The sequence below is a fragment of the Channa argus genome, chromosome 6, assembly GCF_033026475.1.
Source record: "Channa argus isolate prfri chromosome 6, Channa argus male v1.0, whole genome shotgun sequence".
NCBI lineage: Eukaryota > Metazoa > Chordata > Actinopteri > Anabantiformes > Channidae > Channa > Channa argus.
In genome coordinates, this window is record NC_090202.1 from 23,513,116 (window position 1) to 23,532,257 (window position 19,142).

General features: G+C 39.6%; 1 protein-coding gene across 5 annotated transcripts in view; it reads right to left on the reverse strand.

Moving 5' to 3' along the window:
- LOC137129227 (cell adhesion molecule 2-like) overlaps positions 1-19,142 on the reverse strand; it is a 122,728-nt gene that overhangs the window by 22,321 nt on the left and 81,265 nt on the right. For 2 of the 5 annotated variants that reach the window (XM_067508164.1, XM_067508165.1), the window contains exons 2-3: positions 17,588-17,614; positions 3,909-4,058 (exon numbers count right to left, since the gene is read on the reverse strand). The exons of 1 other annotated variant lie outside the window; for it this stretch is intronic. In XM_067508164.1, the coding sequence (XP_067364265.1) occupies positions 3,909-4,058; positions 17,588-17,614 (177 nt within the window). The remainder of the gene's footprint in view (positions 1-3,908; positions 4,059-17,587; positions 17,615-19,142) is intronic. 2 more of the 5 variants (XM_067508168.1, XM_067508167.1) reach the window with 2 other exon arrangements.

The following is a 19,142-nucleotide window of genomic DNA, read 5'->3' on the forward strand; positions in this document are numbered from 1 at the left end:
ATTTTGATTACTACAAGCCAATTAAGATCAATTTTGCTTTGTGACCTTTATGATCTTTGCTGAATGCCCCAATTAAATGTCATGAATGATGAACTGTAGAGTTCTGAGAGATGGAATTGAGATAAGGAAATGTGATGTACAATTTGCCACAGCACACTCGTATATGTCTCCGTATCTCCACTACAAGCACGTGCTGTAGATCAAATGAGCAATTTGTTATCTGCCTTTGACTTGCAACCTGCAGTAGCTTCCCATTAATTGCATTATTCATATTCACCATATCTGACAAAAGATTCTGCTTCCATTCTGCGTGCCTCCAGGAATGTCATTAACATTCTCTACAGCATTGCTACTTAGGTTTTATCCTTTTCGCACAGAAGCCAAAAGTGAAGTAAATCATAATGAAGACACCAAAGGAAAGCTATATTCTCATTTGTCCTGCTGACTAATAATAATTCATAACCTTGGCAACATATAAGAGTCATAATTCTACAAAAAAAACACATATGGTCCAAATAGATTTCTTCATTGTGGCAGTGCACAACAGAGCTGGTCCCTTTGACAGTCCCCACTAATTGGTCTAATGTATGAATGATGCGTAGGCCTGGCTATCAAGGCAATCTATCGCTGTTGTCTCAGGTCTGTCTCGCTAGTGCATCGGAATCTGCATGCTGGTCTTTGCCATCGTGTAGTCTGAAGCCTCTGAGGTGGCAACAATCAACTAAGTCTCAGATATACATAATGGATGAGGAGGAATGTGCCAAGGAGCCAGCTGGCATAATATAAGAGGAGGGCTGTGCTCAGCTTTAGACAAATGTGCAGAGACAGCCCAACCCTTATGGATCGGCTTTGGGAATGCAGCAAGGTTAACACTCTCTTGGAACAGGAGATACAGGTCCTTCCTATCATTCGCACTCTAAACAGTAATATGTTCAGCTATTGAACTGGCAACTGCCGGCTGTCCCCTTTCTACCCTCAGCCACATTTTCTATGCTTCTTGAGCATCTGTGACTTGACGTATCGTGCAGACGGATTTCTGCTCACAACCTACAGGACACACTTTTAGCAAAAGATTCTACCTACTTACCTAAAAATCTATAATCTGATAATGCAGCACGGTGACCCGCAACGCAGCCTCTTTAGCAGAAAACACTACTGTGACGGCCTACTTTGTCATTTTAGGATTGTCAGTGTGTCCATTCCTTATGCGGATATATGAATAATGTTTGATGCAAGAGATACACATTACGCATACTTGCTCTACTCACTGTTATATACTGGAGTATCTGTCTTTGAAATTCTGGAAAGACACAAAGTCCCCTTTCTCCTTGGCCGTTATATATACTCTGTGGGGCTTTTTTTCATATTGTCATTCGCTGTCAGACCTGAATTAAAATGGAGCAAATTATAGTTGGGGCAAAGATCAGATTTTGTCTTACTTTACCCGGCAGCTGTCAAACTCCATTGATATAATACAGAATACATCAGGTTTTTTTTTTTAAACAGATGTTTCTCTTTACTCGCCTATACCTGTTCAAAAGGATTTAAAAGGTCATTTTAATACTCCTCTTCCTCCCTCACTATTTTATATCAAACTAAAAACACATCCAGACAAATGCCCTTATCTTTAATACCAAGCCTGAGGAAAAGAGCGAGCATAGATTTCAAAAAAATGCCTCACAGTGTTTTGTCTAATTTAAGACAGAGCAGCAGATGTATTTTTATCATCATTACTTGTATGTGCTGAGAATCCAGAATCACACATAAAAGCTGCAAAAGCTGAATTTCCTACAAATCTCTCTCTTTCTCTCTCTCGTACACACACACACACACAGCCATGTCTCACTACACTTGTGAGGACACCTAATGCATTCCCTAGCCTCTTACCCCAAGCATCAAAAGTGTCTAACCCGAATCCCAAAATGTTTCCAGAACAATGGCGTCAAAACAACTTTCTCCACACGAGGAAACAGAGACGCACACACACGCCCAAAATGACAAACTACCTTTGTGCAGAGACAGTGGGTTAAACTTGCATGTCTATCAAACCCTAACATAAGGCCATGCTGTCTTTGACACCTGAGGGGATTGTGGTAAGCAGAGATGTGGACAACAGAGAAATGGACTGAGACAACAAACATGGGCAAAGGGGAGGATTTATTTAAGTAGCAGATGAAAATAAACCTTTAAACACTGAGAATGTATTGACAGTAGTCTGTGACCAGCCGTCCCAGCTGAAAGGCAGCATAAGGTTAAACGTAACATTTATCATTGGCTCCTACGAGAAGGCACAACAAATGGGAGAAGGACAGTTGCAGCCCTTTGCCAAGCAATTAACTGGTGATTTGGCACAGCAGAGATTTCTTCCCAGGTGTCCCACCCTCTTCCTCGCATGAAGCCTGTGTTCTTCCACGCCCCCCCGTTTCTCCTGATGGCCTCACAGGCATCGTATTAGTTGTGCCAATAAAGCTTTTCATTTGGCTATTTAAAAGGAGATGGAGAGGAAGTGTTCCCACACTTAGCCCTGGCAACCTCTGCTGAGTGGACTGCATTCATTTTGTCATCCGTATTGCTCAGGAAAAGGATTCTGTCATGCCATATAAATGGCTGCCCAAGAAGGGCAAAGTGGAACATACTGTGCTCTCTAAGCTCTCCTTACATGATTAGAGCGGCGGCGGCATTCTGGGTTTACCAGTGGATACCGATTACTGCTTTGTATTCACAGGAGATGAGAAATGTGAACCAAACAGTTAGCTTCATTTAGGCCAAATGAAATATACAAGAGTAAAGGCATAAAAGATTAATTGTGTGTTGCATCTTTTCACAGTACAAAGAGGGAAAGGTGAGTCTGATCAAACTGGGCGATTTTCATACGTAAATTCTTAAAATGCTACAGCGATCGCACGGCCGAGAATACAGAAAAAAATAACAATAAAAATGGTTTTGGCTCAATACACTTTGCTTCAATTCAAATCCTTGGGGCACAATCACACCATTCACACGAGTATCTATTTAAGATTCAGTTAACTTTGGTTTAATTGTATTTGGAAGTAATTTCATCTAATAAAACACCTTAGACCTCATTACGGAATCCAATCACTTGCACGGGAGAAAGTATTTCTTCAAACCAGACAGTGACTTTCATTTTGCTGGTTCACTCTGGCGTCTCTCTCGCCCTCGCCCATCAATTGTTATTCAAAGGGAAAGTTCATCTTCAATCACAAGCCAATGATATTGTATTAGCAGCTACAGCATAAATGAAACGGGTAATATGCTGCGAGAAACACTGTAAGATGAACGCCCCCAACTCTTACAAGACCAGTCCACTGTTATATTCCCTTTCACCCCAATTCCAATTTATCAACTCCGGACTTTTGTCACCTTTAAATTGGATTTGGCTGGTGAGAGCACATTCTAATTCATTCTGGCTCGGGCCTTGTTTCACAAGGTTGCAACAGTGTGTTTCCCTTTCAGAGTGACATCCAAACAGCTACACAAATGTAGGGCAGCTAAAATGCTAATTAAGCCCAATCATCTCATAATCCAAAGGCATTACAGTGCTGTAAACAACACTGTCAGTGTTGCATGATTACAAAAGTTCAATTCAAAAACAGTCTATTTCTGTTTAGTTTGTGCCGTGGGACATCAGTGGAGACATAAATTCATTAAAAGCGTGCTATGTATTTCCTTTATACCCTGGCTTTTTCCATATTCAGTCAAATTGTGTGTGCTCGAAGGCAGACGGGGACAATTTTGTACATTACAAATTTGAAAAAAAAAAAAAATAACCAAGAAGAAGAAGAAGAAGAACGCCGACGACTCCTGTTGCAATATAATCTGGCTCAGACATCTTGATCATATCTCATCATTTTATCATTGCAGCCATTATCCCTGGGAATAATACTCACCTTTCTTGTCCCCAAAGAACAGGGTCTGTTGTGCAGGGTTTGACCACTGGAGGGAAGTGTTATCATTATAATCCACGCGACAGGTCATGTTGGCTGTGCCCCCCTCCACCACCGTCACATTCTGAGTTATGGGGAACTGACCTTGGCTACCTGTGGGATTATGAGACAGAGTTTGAGGTCATGGCCGTGACATGAATAGATTGCTGTACTGGACTGGCTGTTGCGGTCTTTTCATCGAATTACAATAATGTACCATTCAGACTTGACACCTTTCAAAGTTAACGTCATCATATTGGCCAATTACGTCTTCATTACATCACAGTAAACCAAAGATAGCCTAATGAGAGCCTTGTCCACATGGACTCCAGCCTTTGACAGCTGCAGGAGAAAGAAAACATTTTTTTAAACAGTGGAAACAATGGTGGGTTTTAGTCTCCCAGAGCTCCTTCCTTGCTGCCTTATTGCAGGGCCCTAATTGGTAGCATGGCCTAATTAGAGGTAGTCATGTTCTGCTGTAGAGTCTAGAACTGCAGCTGGGTGGTAAATTGACACATAATCCTAGACACTGTGGGCCTTCGATCCGAGCGACTGCCTTGCCCTGAAACAGGCGCTCGTCACAGTGTGCAGAAGACATCCAAATGAGGTCTAATCACCCAGCCTTGCTGGATTTTACCTTCTTATTCCACATTTGTACTTGTCGTCTCTGCAAAGTCCCCTAATTACATTGGAGAAGCATTTCTATCCTCCCTGTGTTTTATTGAACTCTGCCAAGCTTTAGAAACAGATGTCTAAAACCAATACTCTTTGCAAGGAATTGTGAGAAAACAACCTGAGCATAGGCTAATAGGAACCTGACCAGACAGGCCCCCTTAAGGATGACAACAGTAAACAACAACTGTGTTAGAGCTCGTGAGTTCATGCTCGAAGCGGAATGTGCTGTATTTGCCTGGGAGCATTTCACTGTCCACAGGCTAATCTTTGTGCATGTTTTCCCTTGATTTCACAGGGTCTGCTTTGGTTTCCACTTATAATGTGCCTGAATACGAAGGTGACATTGTCTCTGCCTCTCCCAGGTACAGTTCACCACAGGGACATTTCAACTAAGGGAGCAGCTGTCTGCCTCATTAGTCTAGCTCACATGGGGAAGTGGGGGAGGATGGGACAGACAAAGGTCTGTGGACCTTCCTTGACCTCAACTGTCCTGATGGAGGCCATTGTCAACCAGAGGTGAAGGTGAAGCCAACTATAAATAGTTATGGGAGAATGATTTTAACTGCGCATATAACCTGCTCATTGCACCCAATCACACAACATCACATCAACAGACACGTCACCATTTCATCTTGTCATCATTACAGTAATTCAGATGCGGTTGGCTCGGTTTTAGCGAGGTAGTCCAAGAAAACCGGCAATGCACGTCACATTAAATGAAAGGAAATGGGTGCAGATGTATTGAGTGCAGGTGTTTTCTGCATAACTTATCATATTGTCTACCGCGGTGTCTTTGCCGTATATCTCCAGTGTCTTCTGTTCACTATTCATCGAAATCCTATGGCAAAAGGGAAAACCAGCCCTTACTGAATATAACTCTATCCCTGGGGTTTCACCCTGGTGGGTGTATGCAGGATTAGCCTCAGCAAAAACCTGTTGCTTAAATTGCTATTAATTATACCTGCAAGTGCCAATAAAGACCGTTCATATGATTAGAAGTGTGGCAGGGCACAAGTGTTGATTTCAAAGATAAGTGAGTGCAGGTTCGGGTGCAGTGCAGCTAACTGGGCTTCATCTAATACATTCATGAAATTCCTCTGTCTTGACATTCTGTAGAAGTCTAGAGTGTAGCAAATACTGTCCTTTCTGTGGAAACATAATCCCCTGCGCCAACTACAGAGTGTATTTCATTTTTTGAGATGGTGATTGGAGGGTGGCCGGCTTTACTTCTACAGTGCAGTGCTAGAAAATCACTAAACCACAAACTATCCGAGAACGCTACCGTGTGCTTTGTGACCCTAGACGCTGACTTCACATTAAAGAAGCATATGTTCAGGTGGGTGTGACTACAGATATTCCTCAGCATATTTGTTTAACTTGTGGCACATTTTGCGCATGAGAATGTGATAACACTTTACATGTCATCAATAAGATAGAGATAAGTGTTTATTATCTTGTAACAACATAGTCATACTGGGGTAATGCCATGATAATTCCAGCTTTAACAAGAATGATTGAACTCTTTCTCTCAAAGCAGAAAATGTGACATACCACAGCAGAAAAAAAAACAAAAAAAATAACTAAAGCTACTCTAAACTCTAAATCCATCTTCTTGCTTCAGGACTAGGTGTTGGCTCACTGAATACAACAAAGCCATTGTTATGACTGTCACCTGTACTATACTTTAACTGCTATGACAAGTGCTTGCTGTTTAAATGGGCAATTACTTTTGTTGTATGTGTTAATTCCAGAAAGTTCTTTAGGATTGTTGACCTCATAATCCCAGTGTAGCTTAGCCCAGCTTTACCCTGAGCAGAGGTCTAATTAGTTACAACAAGTGAAAATACTCGTGCGGTTGTGCAAGGTCTTTAACAATTGGCCAGTCTATTGTTGAAAGATATCACCCAATTATTACCTTATTATCACTGAGCTGTAATATAATCTGCTATGAATTCCGTGATGCAATACTTACTGCTCCTGCTAATGATATAAAAAAAACCAACAACATTCAGACAATTTAATTAAGAAAAACAACAAACAAAATAAATGCTTTTAAGGAAATGGAAATAGAAGCCACTTCTTAAGGGATTTGAATATTTTGACTGCACCAGTGGGCAGCAAGAGTGGTAAGAGCTACCGCCTCACAGCAACAAGGATGTGGGTTTGCATCCCCTGCCCGACTGTGGCCTTTCTCTGTGGAGTTTGCGCATTCTCTCCATCCCTCCTTCCACAGTCCCAACACATGCATGTTAGGTTAACTGGTGACTGTAAATTGCCTGTGCTGTAGGTGTGAATGATTGTGTGTGTGTGTGTGTGTGTGTGTGTGTGTGTGTGTGTGTGTGTGTGGGCCCTGAGATAGACTGGTGACCTGTCCAGGGTGTACTCTGCCTCTTGCTCTATTACAGCTGGGATATGCTCCAGCCCCCTTGTGACCCTAAACAGGATAAGCGGTTACAGATAATGGATAGACTGACTGCACCAGCTTCTACTAGGACTCTCTCATTTATCTATACAAAAATTGGTACAGACTAAATAACAAACTATACCAAAAAAAAAATAAAACATGATTGTGGCTTTCACAGACAGCAAACAATAAGTACTGTACTGTAGGTAAGGTTATGTTGACCCATGTCTTTTTTTTCTCTAAAAGTGAAACCAGTGAGAGGGAACAAACAGTTCTGAGAGAAGTAATAGAGGTATGAAGGTTGTCTGCTCCACTGATGATCCAAGACAACTCAGTGAAGTGCAGTGATGAAATGAGGAATAAACCGGCACTTTTGCAATATGCCTTAGGGAAGGATAGAGCATCCCTTAAAGCTCTACAGGCTAAAGGACTTCATTTCTGGGCTTTGTTGCATCCTTTTTCCAGTGTTTACATGCATTATACTGAATAAGAAGGAGCTTCTTATTTTCAGTCAAGGCCAGCAGCAGGTTGACAACTTGCACATATTTACAGTAGACAGCATGCAGCCTGCGTGCTATGACAGCAAATAGGTGAGGTGAGGATTAAGTAACCCAAGATATCTTGATGAAAGTAGCTGGCGCCCTCTGAAACATGAATACCGTTAGTGTCTCCTTTTTTTCATTCTGGCAACCCTCGTCCTTTAATCCATGGATATCATAAAGTGCTATAGTAAAAGAAAAACTCGATATGGGATGTCACATGGGTGACTTCCTCCCTTTCTAATCCATCCTCCCTACCGCTTCCTAGAAAGGGAGGTTATGATTAAAACCTTGAAGTGATTACCTGAGAATGAATTCATTTTTGCATAAAATTTCGCATAACCAATAAAAATCCAAGCATCTTATTGTTTTGTTTTTGTGTGTATGTTCTTTTTATCGAAACATCTCCAACACCAACCCTAACCTTCAAGATCTTGATTGGTCCTTTGGCAGTGCATTACCCTTTCACTATTTATTTATTTATTTGTTTTATGACAGTCACGTGGTTCTGCCTGCTAAGAGCCCACTCCTGAGAAAGCTGAAACTAGCAATATCACCCTGAGCTGGGAGATTATGGTCCACATTAAGGTGGGCCACCAGCACCCTGATCATCCGTCACAATGTCAGCACCCGCGAGATTAGACAAGTTGTTTGCTGGACTTCACACAGACAGAATGCTGCTGACACATCTCCGCACCTTGACATTAACTTTCATACAGAACCCAGTGATGCTGCCTTATGAACCAAATATTTACTGGCACAGCTAAAATTAGGTAGAAATTCAAAGGGTGGAAGAGCATCTTTATTGTAAATACAAATATTTGATATATAAGGGGAAACTCGTGTCTGATAGACCACAGAATATGGATGGAGATGTCCCCCTCTTCAGCTCTGTGCATTTTAGCGTGGGGTCAGATCTGTGCAGCAGGAGCAGAGGATAAATCTGAATACAGATGTTCAGAATGACTGACTGTTGAGTGTGCATTAACAGCAAACTACTTCATTTCATTGTAAGCGGCGTCTCTTCATGCTGTTATCAGGATGCAGCTCAGATCATGGCCAGATGGAATCTGAGTCTGACAATATTAGAAGTCAAGAATGTGATACTTAGTTTATTGATTCTATGAGTCATGTGGTCTGGGTGGGGCTCTAGAAAATGTGAATATGAGAAAGATAGAAATCTTTGACTGTAGTCAAAGGAGGGATTAAGAAAGTGAGCTGCGGAATGAGAGTGCTTTATTATTATTGATCATGTAGAAATCCTTTGGTTCTATTTTGATATGATCCTCATGAAAAAAAATATTCACAGCATGCTGGGAAGCCAGGTCTGAGCAGCGGATCATTAGACAACTGTGTTGCATGCATAATTTCACTGGCTCGGCTAATGACCACTCATCCAGGGCGTAAGGTGAAAAATATGAGGAACATCTCTGTTGAGGAGAACAGAGAGTTAGTGGGGGAAGAATGAGCCATACCACTGCAAAAGCCTTTCAGTTTCAGCTGACTGCACCAAATAATGGAAAGCAGTGCCTTGATGAATGGCTGGAGAGCAGTCGAGCACGCCACTGCAGAATAAACTGTAAACTACAGGCAGGATAAAAAGAAAACAAATAAGTCAGAAAATAGTTCAAGAAATAACCGATGCGTCCATTCATTACAGAATAATAGCAATTATTAATTTTGATATGAAATGAATTCCAGGCAGTTTATCAAAGCATAAATTCACCTCTGGTGCTTGAATTTACAAGGGCTTCTTTGCAGATAGAGATGTTGGAGGTGCCGAGCTCCCTTCTGCATGCTAATGAGACATGGCAACTTCTCAATTTCAACAGTGACTACAACAACAACAACAAAAAAAATAAGATATGACAGCATGTCTCTACAAATCATATACTGTATGTGTCTTTACTGAAAGCTGAATGGCTGAAATCAATTTGTTGACATTGCATTTTAAAGACCGCATGTAATTTTTAATGATCGTACATTGTCAATGAAATAGCTACTGAAATAATGCCAAGAGAGTATTTGAATTATTCCACTAACACTAAATGGTAAGATAAAAACATAAATGAATTAAAATATGTTTCACAGTATGACACACGCCAGGGTTTTCATTTTCTAGTCTTCCTCAAAGTTTCCTCAAAGACGTGACTGTAGTGAATGTTTAATTTACATACACTTGCTTACGTTTCAGTGTAAAATACTAAATGTAGCTTCAATGTGAAATAGCTCTTTTGTCAAATACTTTGTTTGCATGAAAATAAACAAAAAATGATACATCCTAAAACCGCATTTTTGTGTAAATATTAAATGCTGCAAAATGAAACACAAGACAGAGTCAAAGTTACTGTGTTAATAGTCACAAGGTATTTGAACAGACAATATACTCTTGAGAACATAATTAATGACCACAATTGCTGTGACTTGACAAAATTGTAATTAATTGGCTAACTGTAAACCGTGTGGCCTATTTGCCGGCGTGTTGAGAGAGAAAGAAGTTGACTATCCGCAGTGTATAAATATTCCATTTAATTAAAACTTGAGGCCTCTCGTGGTCTGCATTCCTTGGTGAAGGGAACAAGAAATAACAGGGCTTGCTGTCTCCCATGTGAGACAAACACAGACACTCTCCGTTCCAAATCGGTGTGAAGTTTTATAAAACCGTGCCTCACATTTTGCTCTCGACATCTTGCTGGATGCTCAGTGTTAAGTCTCTTTTATTTGTGTGGCAATAACTGGTCCTCACTTTGCCCTGTCACTTTCTCCGCGGGGACTAATAGACACTTTATCACTTTTGACGTGTCCACCAGTGGACCAGACATCATACCAACTAAGTTCTTCAGAGTTCACATAGGTTAAAAAACCAACTACTTTCTTTGTTGTAAATAACTCTGCGACTAATGGCTGTGTCACATATTTTACAATCCAGTCTAGCCTCCTCTGAAGAAACCCGACCTTGATTCAACTTCTTACTAACTAAAGACATCATAGCTATTTATCTCAAAGACTCTGTAGGAGACTATTTCAAAGCAACTCTTGCTGAAATGAGATATTCCACTAAGATGATGTGAGCTCTCCAATAAATAACCCGAGAAATAACATTTGAAACATTTCAATGTCGGCTTTTACAAGAACTGAAAGTATGCCAGTCATAGTTAATAATCCTTCCATATAAGAGCAGTTAAAAATCAAACAGTGGGTGTCGTTGGGAATACACCAAATACTGTTGTGAAACAAAAAATGTTCGGTTTTCTTCAAGTTTAAATGTTGGGTGGCATTGCTGATTTTGGTCCAGTGAAAATCTCTCAAAACCCTGCCAAAAGGAAATTGTTTCACAAATGTGTTCTACACTTTTATATCTTCTTGTCTCATCACTGTAATGCAAACTCGGTTTTAGCAAACAAACATACAATAAGAAGCCCAGCAGGGTTTCGGAGCAGAACTAAATAAAAGGTCATATTACCCCCATTCAGTTTCTAAACAGGTGTCAACTTTTTATTGATAACTTTCATGGCCTGTCAAGGGTTTGCCCTCGGCTATGTCTCTGACCTTTTGGCCCCTCATGAGTCAGAGTGCAGCTTTAACACTGCAGGCACGGCTATTGGCAGTTGCTAAGTCTAGGCTCAAGATGAAAGATGACTGGATTTCTCTGTCAGGACACCTAGGCTATGAAATGTCCTGCCAGACAAGCTCAGACTGCTAAATAAGTATCATCCTTTAAAAACCACTTCCAAAATCCACAGTAAGAAAAAAGGGCCCTTTTAAAAGTAGAGCTCAAATTTCATTGCATTGTTTATTTGCCAGGTACTTTTCATATAGTTGTAACTGCATCAACAGTTATATTTCAAAGTGTTTGATACTGTAATACTATGCTAAAAGAATTGGCACTGTACAAGGTGCATATGTGAAGTGGTCAAAAACCAAAACCTGTGGTGGAATAGATTTTCAACATAAGCACAGTGACAACAGCATGACCGATTAATAGTTTTGAACATTTCTGTAATATCCAGTAAGGTTGTTGAAGAGATATGAGAGTGAGCAGAAAAAATGAACAATCTAACGTGAGCCAAATCCAAACCTATGAAGTCAAATAATTTCTGAGACGTGTTCAGTTTTCTGGCTTACAAACTGCTACAGCGGGACTGTCAAAATATCTGAATCTTTTACATTTCCTGCAAACAGCAGTATTGTGTTCAGTTATAATGGAATCCAGGCGAATCCATTTCTATTTTACTGTCTGAAAGAAAGAAATAGCAGCTCTTTCAAGGATTGTGTTGGCGCAGTGCACCGCTGCCTCACGTGAAAATTAAGTTGGATATATCACTTGCTATGAACTTGTTAGGTCAAGTATAGGTGTATCTTTTTCTGAATGATCAAGTCTAGATGCCCTGAGTTCTACACCGGGAATCAGCATCACTAATGACCTGAGAGATCTGAGAAAGGCGCTGGGGAGGAAGGTGAGGATAATCTGTAGAATGTCAAGGTAAACAGCAAACATTTAAATCAAATATTGATTAAAACTGAGCTCTACTCAAAGACAAAGTTGAAGAAGCAGCTCAAAAACCCATAATAAGGCCTGAGAGTGTCTGTCTCAGGCTGTCCAGATAATGGCTGGCTGTCACATGATTCTCCACCATAGTATTGATATTATCACTTAGTATAGCATTTATGTGGTCTTTCTGCCAAAGCTAACAACCCTCGCTGAAAGGGAGTCAAGTGGATAAGATTAATGCTCACGCTTCTGTGGAGGACTGAAAATGAACGCAACTCTCCATTCTGAATCATTCAAACCAGCTCACACTCTGCTTAAAGAAATCGAATCAAGTAAGTATTTTCTACTTTTCTGTTCCACTTAAATGTCCCTTTTCAACTTGTGGCACAACATTTGAAAAGTCTAATCCCCATCATACAGTATTTTAATATGTAAATGACTGCAGAATATAACCATGATAATAATAATAATAGTAATAATAATAATAATAACGACCTCGTAACCTTTTTGAACCACAAATAGTTTGTGCTATTAAGGGCAACTCTGCATCTAGCTGAACTACTCGTTAGAAACAGATAGCAAAACTTGGAATTTTTCAGCACATTAATATTCTATACCGTATTTTACTGGAGTGTATTAACACTCTCTTTGAAGCACATCATGTAAACAACATGTTCCATTCACTAGAGTCCAAATAGCTCCACTTCTGAATTTCAGACTAGTTGTTGCCAGTGTTCCACGGAATACTAATGCATGCACGCCTATGTGATGATGATTTTAGACAGTTTGGAGACTGCTCATTTATTTGGAGTATATGACAATTGTGAAGCAATTGTGTGAAAATTACAAAACACATGTTTCTTTTAGAACGAAATAACAAAAAAACAAAAACAAAAAATCTACTAAGACTTTCTAAGGAAGTTTGAGTGCAATGTTAAAAACTGCATTCAAGTCAAAGTATAAAAATATCCGTTTGCATGTAAATCATATCCATGTACTGAGGCACGTTGAAAAAGGGGAAATATTGAGAGGTGAAGCCAACAGCATGATGAATTTGACCACATATGTAATTTGAATAATATCTGAATATGATATGCTCACCGCTAGGCTCATTAACTACCATCAACTATAAAGGACATGGCTTGAAAGTGAATCATTATCAGAGTTGATATGACTGGATGGATAATTCACTTTTGTCAATTGACTCATAAAGCAACCACATCATATCTGATTTCACCTAGAGTGACCTTTTCTAAACGGTCTTAAGAGGGGGAAAAAAATGGGCCAAAACATATTCCACGTAATGTATTTCTATAATGACTCAAAGGTCATATCGGTCACCTAAAACAATCACTCAGTCTGACAGCGTAATTTAATCCCTATAGCTTTAACAACAACAGAAAGGCTTCTCGTGTTTGTGGCAAACCTGCTGATCTGAGGCACTCAATAAACTGTGCCATTTTAAAAGCCATCTGCCTGGTGGATTGGGGAGATTTAAGAAACTATTTAAAGGCAGCAGCTAATTAACACTAAATCTAGATCTGATCCATTAACTGAAGCTAATCTGTAAATTACCTGTCCAAAATGATGCATGTTTTAAAACTGTTCACCTACTGCTGTAGATAATGTCACAATTTAAAAATCAACAATGAACATTTGAGATCTCTCTTTACAGCCCATCCAACCCATTCAGTCATAGAAAATCCATATGTAATTATGGTAAAAGCAAAAGCTGTGATTACTTTTGTCCAGATTAGCAATGTACTCCATGTCACTGTCTTTTGCACCACATTTGCATTTGCCAACAAATTACAAATGCAAAGAGGATAGAGGACGCGATAGAGCATATGTGCAGACACAATCAAGCTGCAGCTTCTTCCTTAACTGCTGTGTGAATTCCAGGTGCAAATAGCTGCTGGCTGGTTTTTGCAAAATCAAATACTGTATGAATACTTCTTGCATTACATGTTGTAGGAACACACATTAACATACAGTAGGATCGAGTTTCCCGCAACCCTTCACTTATCAAGTCCCCACCTGAATTCCACCCACAGGCTGTCAGGTTACAGTGAGTGCAGTTACTAGGACTGTTGACATAATCGTATCAATAAACACAGATAATTTATTCCTCTCTGCAATGCATCCTGTGATAAAAAGGAAATACTCTGACTTCACGGGGAACAGAACAACAAACAAAGGAGAGATTTAGTTTGGCAAAAAGGTCTTTCGACTCAGTCAGACATCCTGCATGTGGTTTCTCTCTACTTTGTAACACAACATACCTCACATTCATATCTGTTATCAATTATCTCAGTTTTTTCACTGAAGCTTTTTCACATTCACTAACCTATAAAATATTTTGGGATTGGGACCTTGTGTTTATTAGAAACTGTAATTTCTGTTTTGTAGATGCCTTAGTGTAATAAACCCTGTTGTTTTTTAATGAATTGTGGTACCTGGTTTTAGTGGTTCTGCGGTTTTTTAGCAAAAACACATACAAAATATATATTATCTAAATGCTGAGCCCTGCCAGGAAAGAAGTCCAAATTGCCTTCAACATATTGGTGTTCTAAATCTGGCTATAACAATATAGTACTTAAATTGAAACAATATTGATTTTATGAGATTTTACATTAGTTTAATAACTTTTGATAAAGTAAACTATACATTCTACAATCTTTTTGGCGCTGGAACTCTAGTGCTTTTACGCAGTGTATCTATGAGCAAGAACAGTTTAGAAGAGATCAGCCGGGGAGAATGCACGTGTTGTAACGACCCACCAGGACACGCCGATGTATGCAGCATCTCTGCATAGTATTCACACTCACAAGCGACAGTGTGATCTTAAATGATGCACTTAGTTGATTGAGTTGTTTCAGAGCTTATTGAAGCCTGTTACAAAGAAAATAACCCAGATGGAGTAAGCTGTCTGTCAGGTTCACCCTCCATCAAAAATGACATTTGGAGCCTGTTACTGAGTTAAAGTGCACCTCCCTCAACTCAAAGGTGGTACTAAGCACAGCCCTCCCCTGTGATTTTCCACGGTGGGGGGCATAGGGGGAAGTTCGAGTGGACAATCCACAGAACTGGCAATAAATATCCCTGCTGGAGAAACTCTTAGCAATGTTTTTTTTTTTTTTTTCTTCTGCTGTGCCGGGAAAAAGGAAAGGAAATGAAGCTGGCAATACATCAGCTCCTGCAAGTGGGTCAGAAATACTGTCCTGTCTCCAGGTGAAAACATGGAATTATTCGTCTGCTGTTACTTACTTAAGACTGTACACGAGCTTCAAATTAACTTTGGGATTATGTCTTTCTTGTGAAATTCTGGTGCTTGTACAGTGAGCATTCTGCTTCCTGCTGGGAAATAAAGCTAACAGAATGGCAGCATATTGAGTATGAAGTCTACATAGTGTCAAACAAATGCTACACAGACAACAAGTCCTGCAGAAGAGATCAACTTTCGAGGACTGGCAACACACGGATAAATCGTTGAATTAATGAGAATTCAGTTTAGCACAAACTTGATTGTGAATTATGAGGCATATTTTTTCAAAAAACCATATGTATGGATTTCCTGTAAATGGTTAAGGAGCCATGAGATGGGAAGACACGACACGACTTACTGCATGCAGATTAAACATTACTTAGTGGTTAAGAGTGTTTTGTTGCATATATGTATATTTGCTCGGGGATCTGTTGCCGCTTTAGATGTTCAATAAAACCTCATATTGTGAATCTTCACCCAGTCCTCCTCATATAGAACATGACCTCTATCAGAAGCTCTTTATTTGAAATGTGGTTAAATTCACACTCAGCTGACAGTTAAATAACACGTTCGCAAACACAACCTTTATTATTTCAGCTTCATGTTTCACCTTTGCTATATGGTTTACTCAGTATTAGAGTTCCAGCATGTTTTCCCCAGTTGGCTGAGAAACTCTTCACCATTACTAGTTGTCGTCCTACTTGAAACTATAAAACATTTGGGATTATCACAAAATGTTCTCTCATTCACTCTTTATACAAAATCTGCACATTTACAAATAATTATCCGTTTCTCTGAACTGTTACCGGTTAAAGCATTGCTTCATATGCCAAGGTACGTCTTTAAATTATTCATAAGGTGTTTGTAAATAAATCCAGAGGGATGTTTCCCAGTATAATGGCAACTGCCAGGCTGACATTTTATTCTGATGATTTCCCCCTACATCTATTCCATAAATTACATAGCAATGATTCGCATGCAATAGGAGAGCTGACAAAATCCATTAATCAATATTCACGACTAATACATGTGGTTATATTCATTATCTTCATCATTATTAATAAAAGTTATTAACTGTAATTAGAGTGCTGAAAGTGCTGTTTAAAAAGGCTTCCTAATGTTGAACTAGATTCCAGAGGTACGGCTGCTGAATGTGTATCTTTTGTTAATTAAAAACAAGCCCCCTAATTACTTCTGTAATTAGAAAACACTGCATTTTTTAAGAAAAAAAAAAGAAAGCATTCATTCATGAGCATTAAAAAAAACAAGTGAGTTCGGGCTTAAGTCAAAATAAAAAACTAATGAAACAGTAAACACAAGCTTAAATAATTCACGAGCCTAATGATAGAAAGGCATGTGGGGAGGCTAGGTTTCATTTTACTGCCCACCACAGGTAAGACAACAGAAGGCTCCACAAATTCCTGTACACAAAGCAAACGAGCCAGATCAACTAGCATTTTTAAACAGAATCTGTCAATAACAGTACTAAAATTGGACTGAATAATCGTAAAGAGTCCCTGGGGTATTTATGTTTAGATGCTACACGCCAGGAACAACGAGAGAAAATGTATATATGAAAGGAAAACAAACCCATATTTGAATAATCAAATATTCTGTAACTGAACGTTTCTTTCAAAAAGGCAGAAATGTTTTGTGGATGAGTGGAAAGAAAGAAGCCACACGAGTTGGTGGATATCTGGGCTCAGTGCATAATGAATCTGAAAATGACATGTTATTAGGCCAAAGATCACAATCAATGGCAATGAAGTGAACCAAGACACCGAATGCCAGGACAAAGCAGTTACTATTGAAGGGCAGGGGTAACATCAAAAGGATGTGAAGTGGGATCGTAAAGGAGAAGGTCTCCAGTTTGTATGTCTGGGAATATCTGGGTACGGAAAGTAAATGAGAAACAGTCTTCTCCTCCCCCAATCTACCGTGGAAGTGTCCTTGAACCAGAAACAACCCCGCAGCTGCTCCAGTGGAGCTGCGCAGTGACCAAATAGAGGAAAAGCATGACTGGGTGAAGCAGTCAGATCCCTGGTGTGAACATGTGAATCTAAACATACAGTATGTGAAGCAAGTTGCATCTGAAAAAGAGCAAGTTTACTGAGAAAATCTCTCCTGGAGAAAAAAGGTTTGCTACAAGCAGCGTATGTTAATGCTTTCTGTTCTCTTGGGGGAGATAAAAGGGCAATCCAAACATTGTTTATTGGGAACTGTGTACAACATAAATCATGTAGCAAGAAAATGGAGCCAATAACTCACCTTTCGCTTTGCTTTTCGTCCCAGCCACTGATAGCATGAAGGGGTAAAGCAAGGAAACAGCAGGTTAGACAGGCGGTGCGAAAGAAATCTAACATTGATAGCATGATTATTATTTACACTATGACAGGTGGTACAAGATTAAATGTCTGTTTTAAATGGACATACGAGTAGTACACAGTATTCATTTATACCACAGACTATCAAAAGGTTATATGTGACATCAATAAAACAATAGCACCGGACAAGTGCAGGAAAAAAAAAAGGGTATTTCTACTTTTTATCCCAGTTAATTATAAATCAGGTTAATAGTAAAACAATGACTCCTCACCAACAAAAAGCACATGTGTCCACAGAGGAACCGAAACTGGATAAAAGACTTTTCCATTCTGAAGTTTAAGCGTTCGCATAATCTAAGAGGTTACATTTCGGTGGGCTGCCGTTTGGCGGATTTTTCATTCACGTTTGACAGTGGAGCCGTGTCTTATGCCTCTTCAGGCATAAGACACCAAACAAGAAAAATGCAACCAAATCAATATGTGCATCTCTGTCTTTGCAAATGTGTTTTTGCCTGTATAAGATTACAAGCCGCGGATAATTATGTGATATCATGTCCCATTTTGGATCGAGGAGACTTATTGCCACGTAATGTTTAATATAGCTAAAGGATCAATTAAGTGCTGAAAAATTGGAAATCACAACAAAATTAGTACATTTTCGGCTTAAGTGCTCATGTGCCTGAGTGTTCATGGGAAGAATTCTGAACAGTAACTTTCAACTGTCACCTTCTACTATATGCAAATTACATGCGACTCAGGGTAACATGGCAGATTGGTAAACAATTTCCTTTCATCATCACTGGAGAGACAGGTGCTTTGTTTGTCTCCAGTGGTTACATAAAGGAAGGTGCTGCTTAGCTGTGTTCAGATAGCGACGCTTTAGTGTAATGAGGACATAAAATTGTTACCAAAGGCTTCAGACCATGTACAAACTAACACGATATGCTGGCTTTAGATTTGGAAAAAAAAAAAAAGGATTCATTTCAAAAACCGCAACATCAGCACTGAATGCTGATCAGAAGCAGAGCTATGCGTCCAACATAAGACAAAGCACCATGCAGTACAAAGAAAGGCTCAGTCCCAGACATGTCACCACTCTCCAAACTAATATCTACAGCACGCCTGTCTGTGGCCGTGCAAGCACTGTAGAGAGAAACGAGTGGAACAATGGGTTTCTAATGTGCCAGTTATTACCACCAACGTCTAAACGCGGCACACTGGAGGTTTTGTTTGTTGGTTTTTGTGTTTGTTTGTTTGGCCATTTTTCTAACAAAGGAACCCGGAGGGAAGTTAATTGTTCAAAGTAATTATTTATTGTCAGTAATTTTGCAGACAGGCAACGAGAAAATGCTGGAACACGGCAGATTCTAGATTCGAGTCACAGTCGTTGTCGTCACCCCGTTAAATCTTTCTACATCACATATAGAATGAGCAACCTGAACCTGTGGCAGTTACATACTGTGCAATTAAGAGAGTGGAGTGATTTTAGCAAGTGGCAC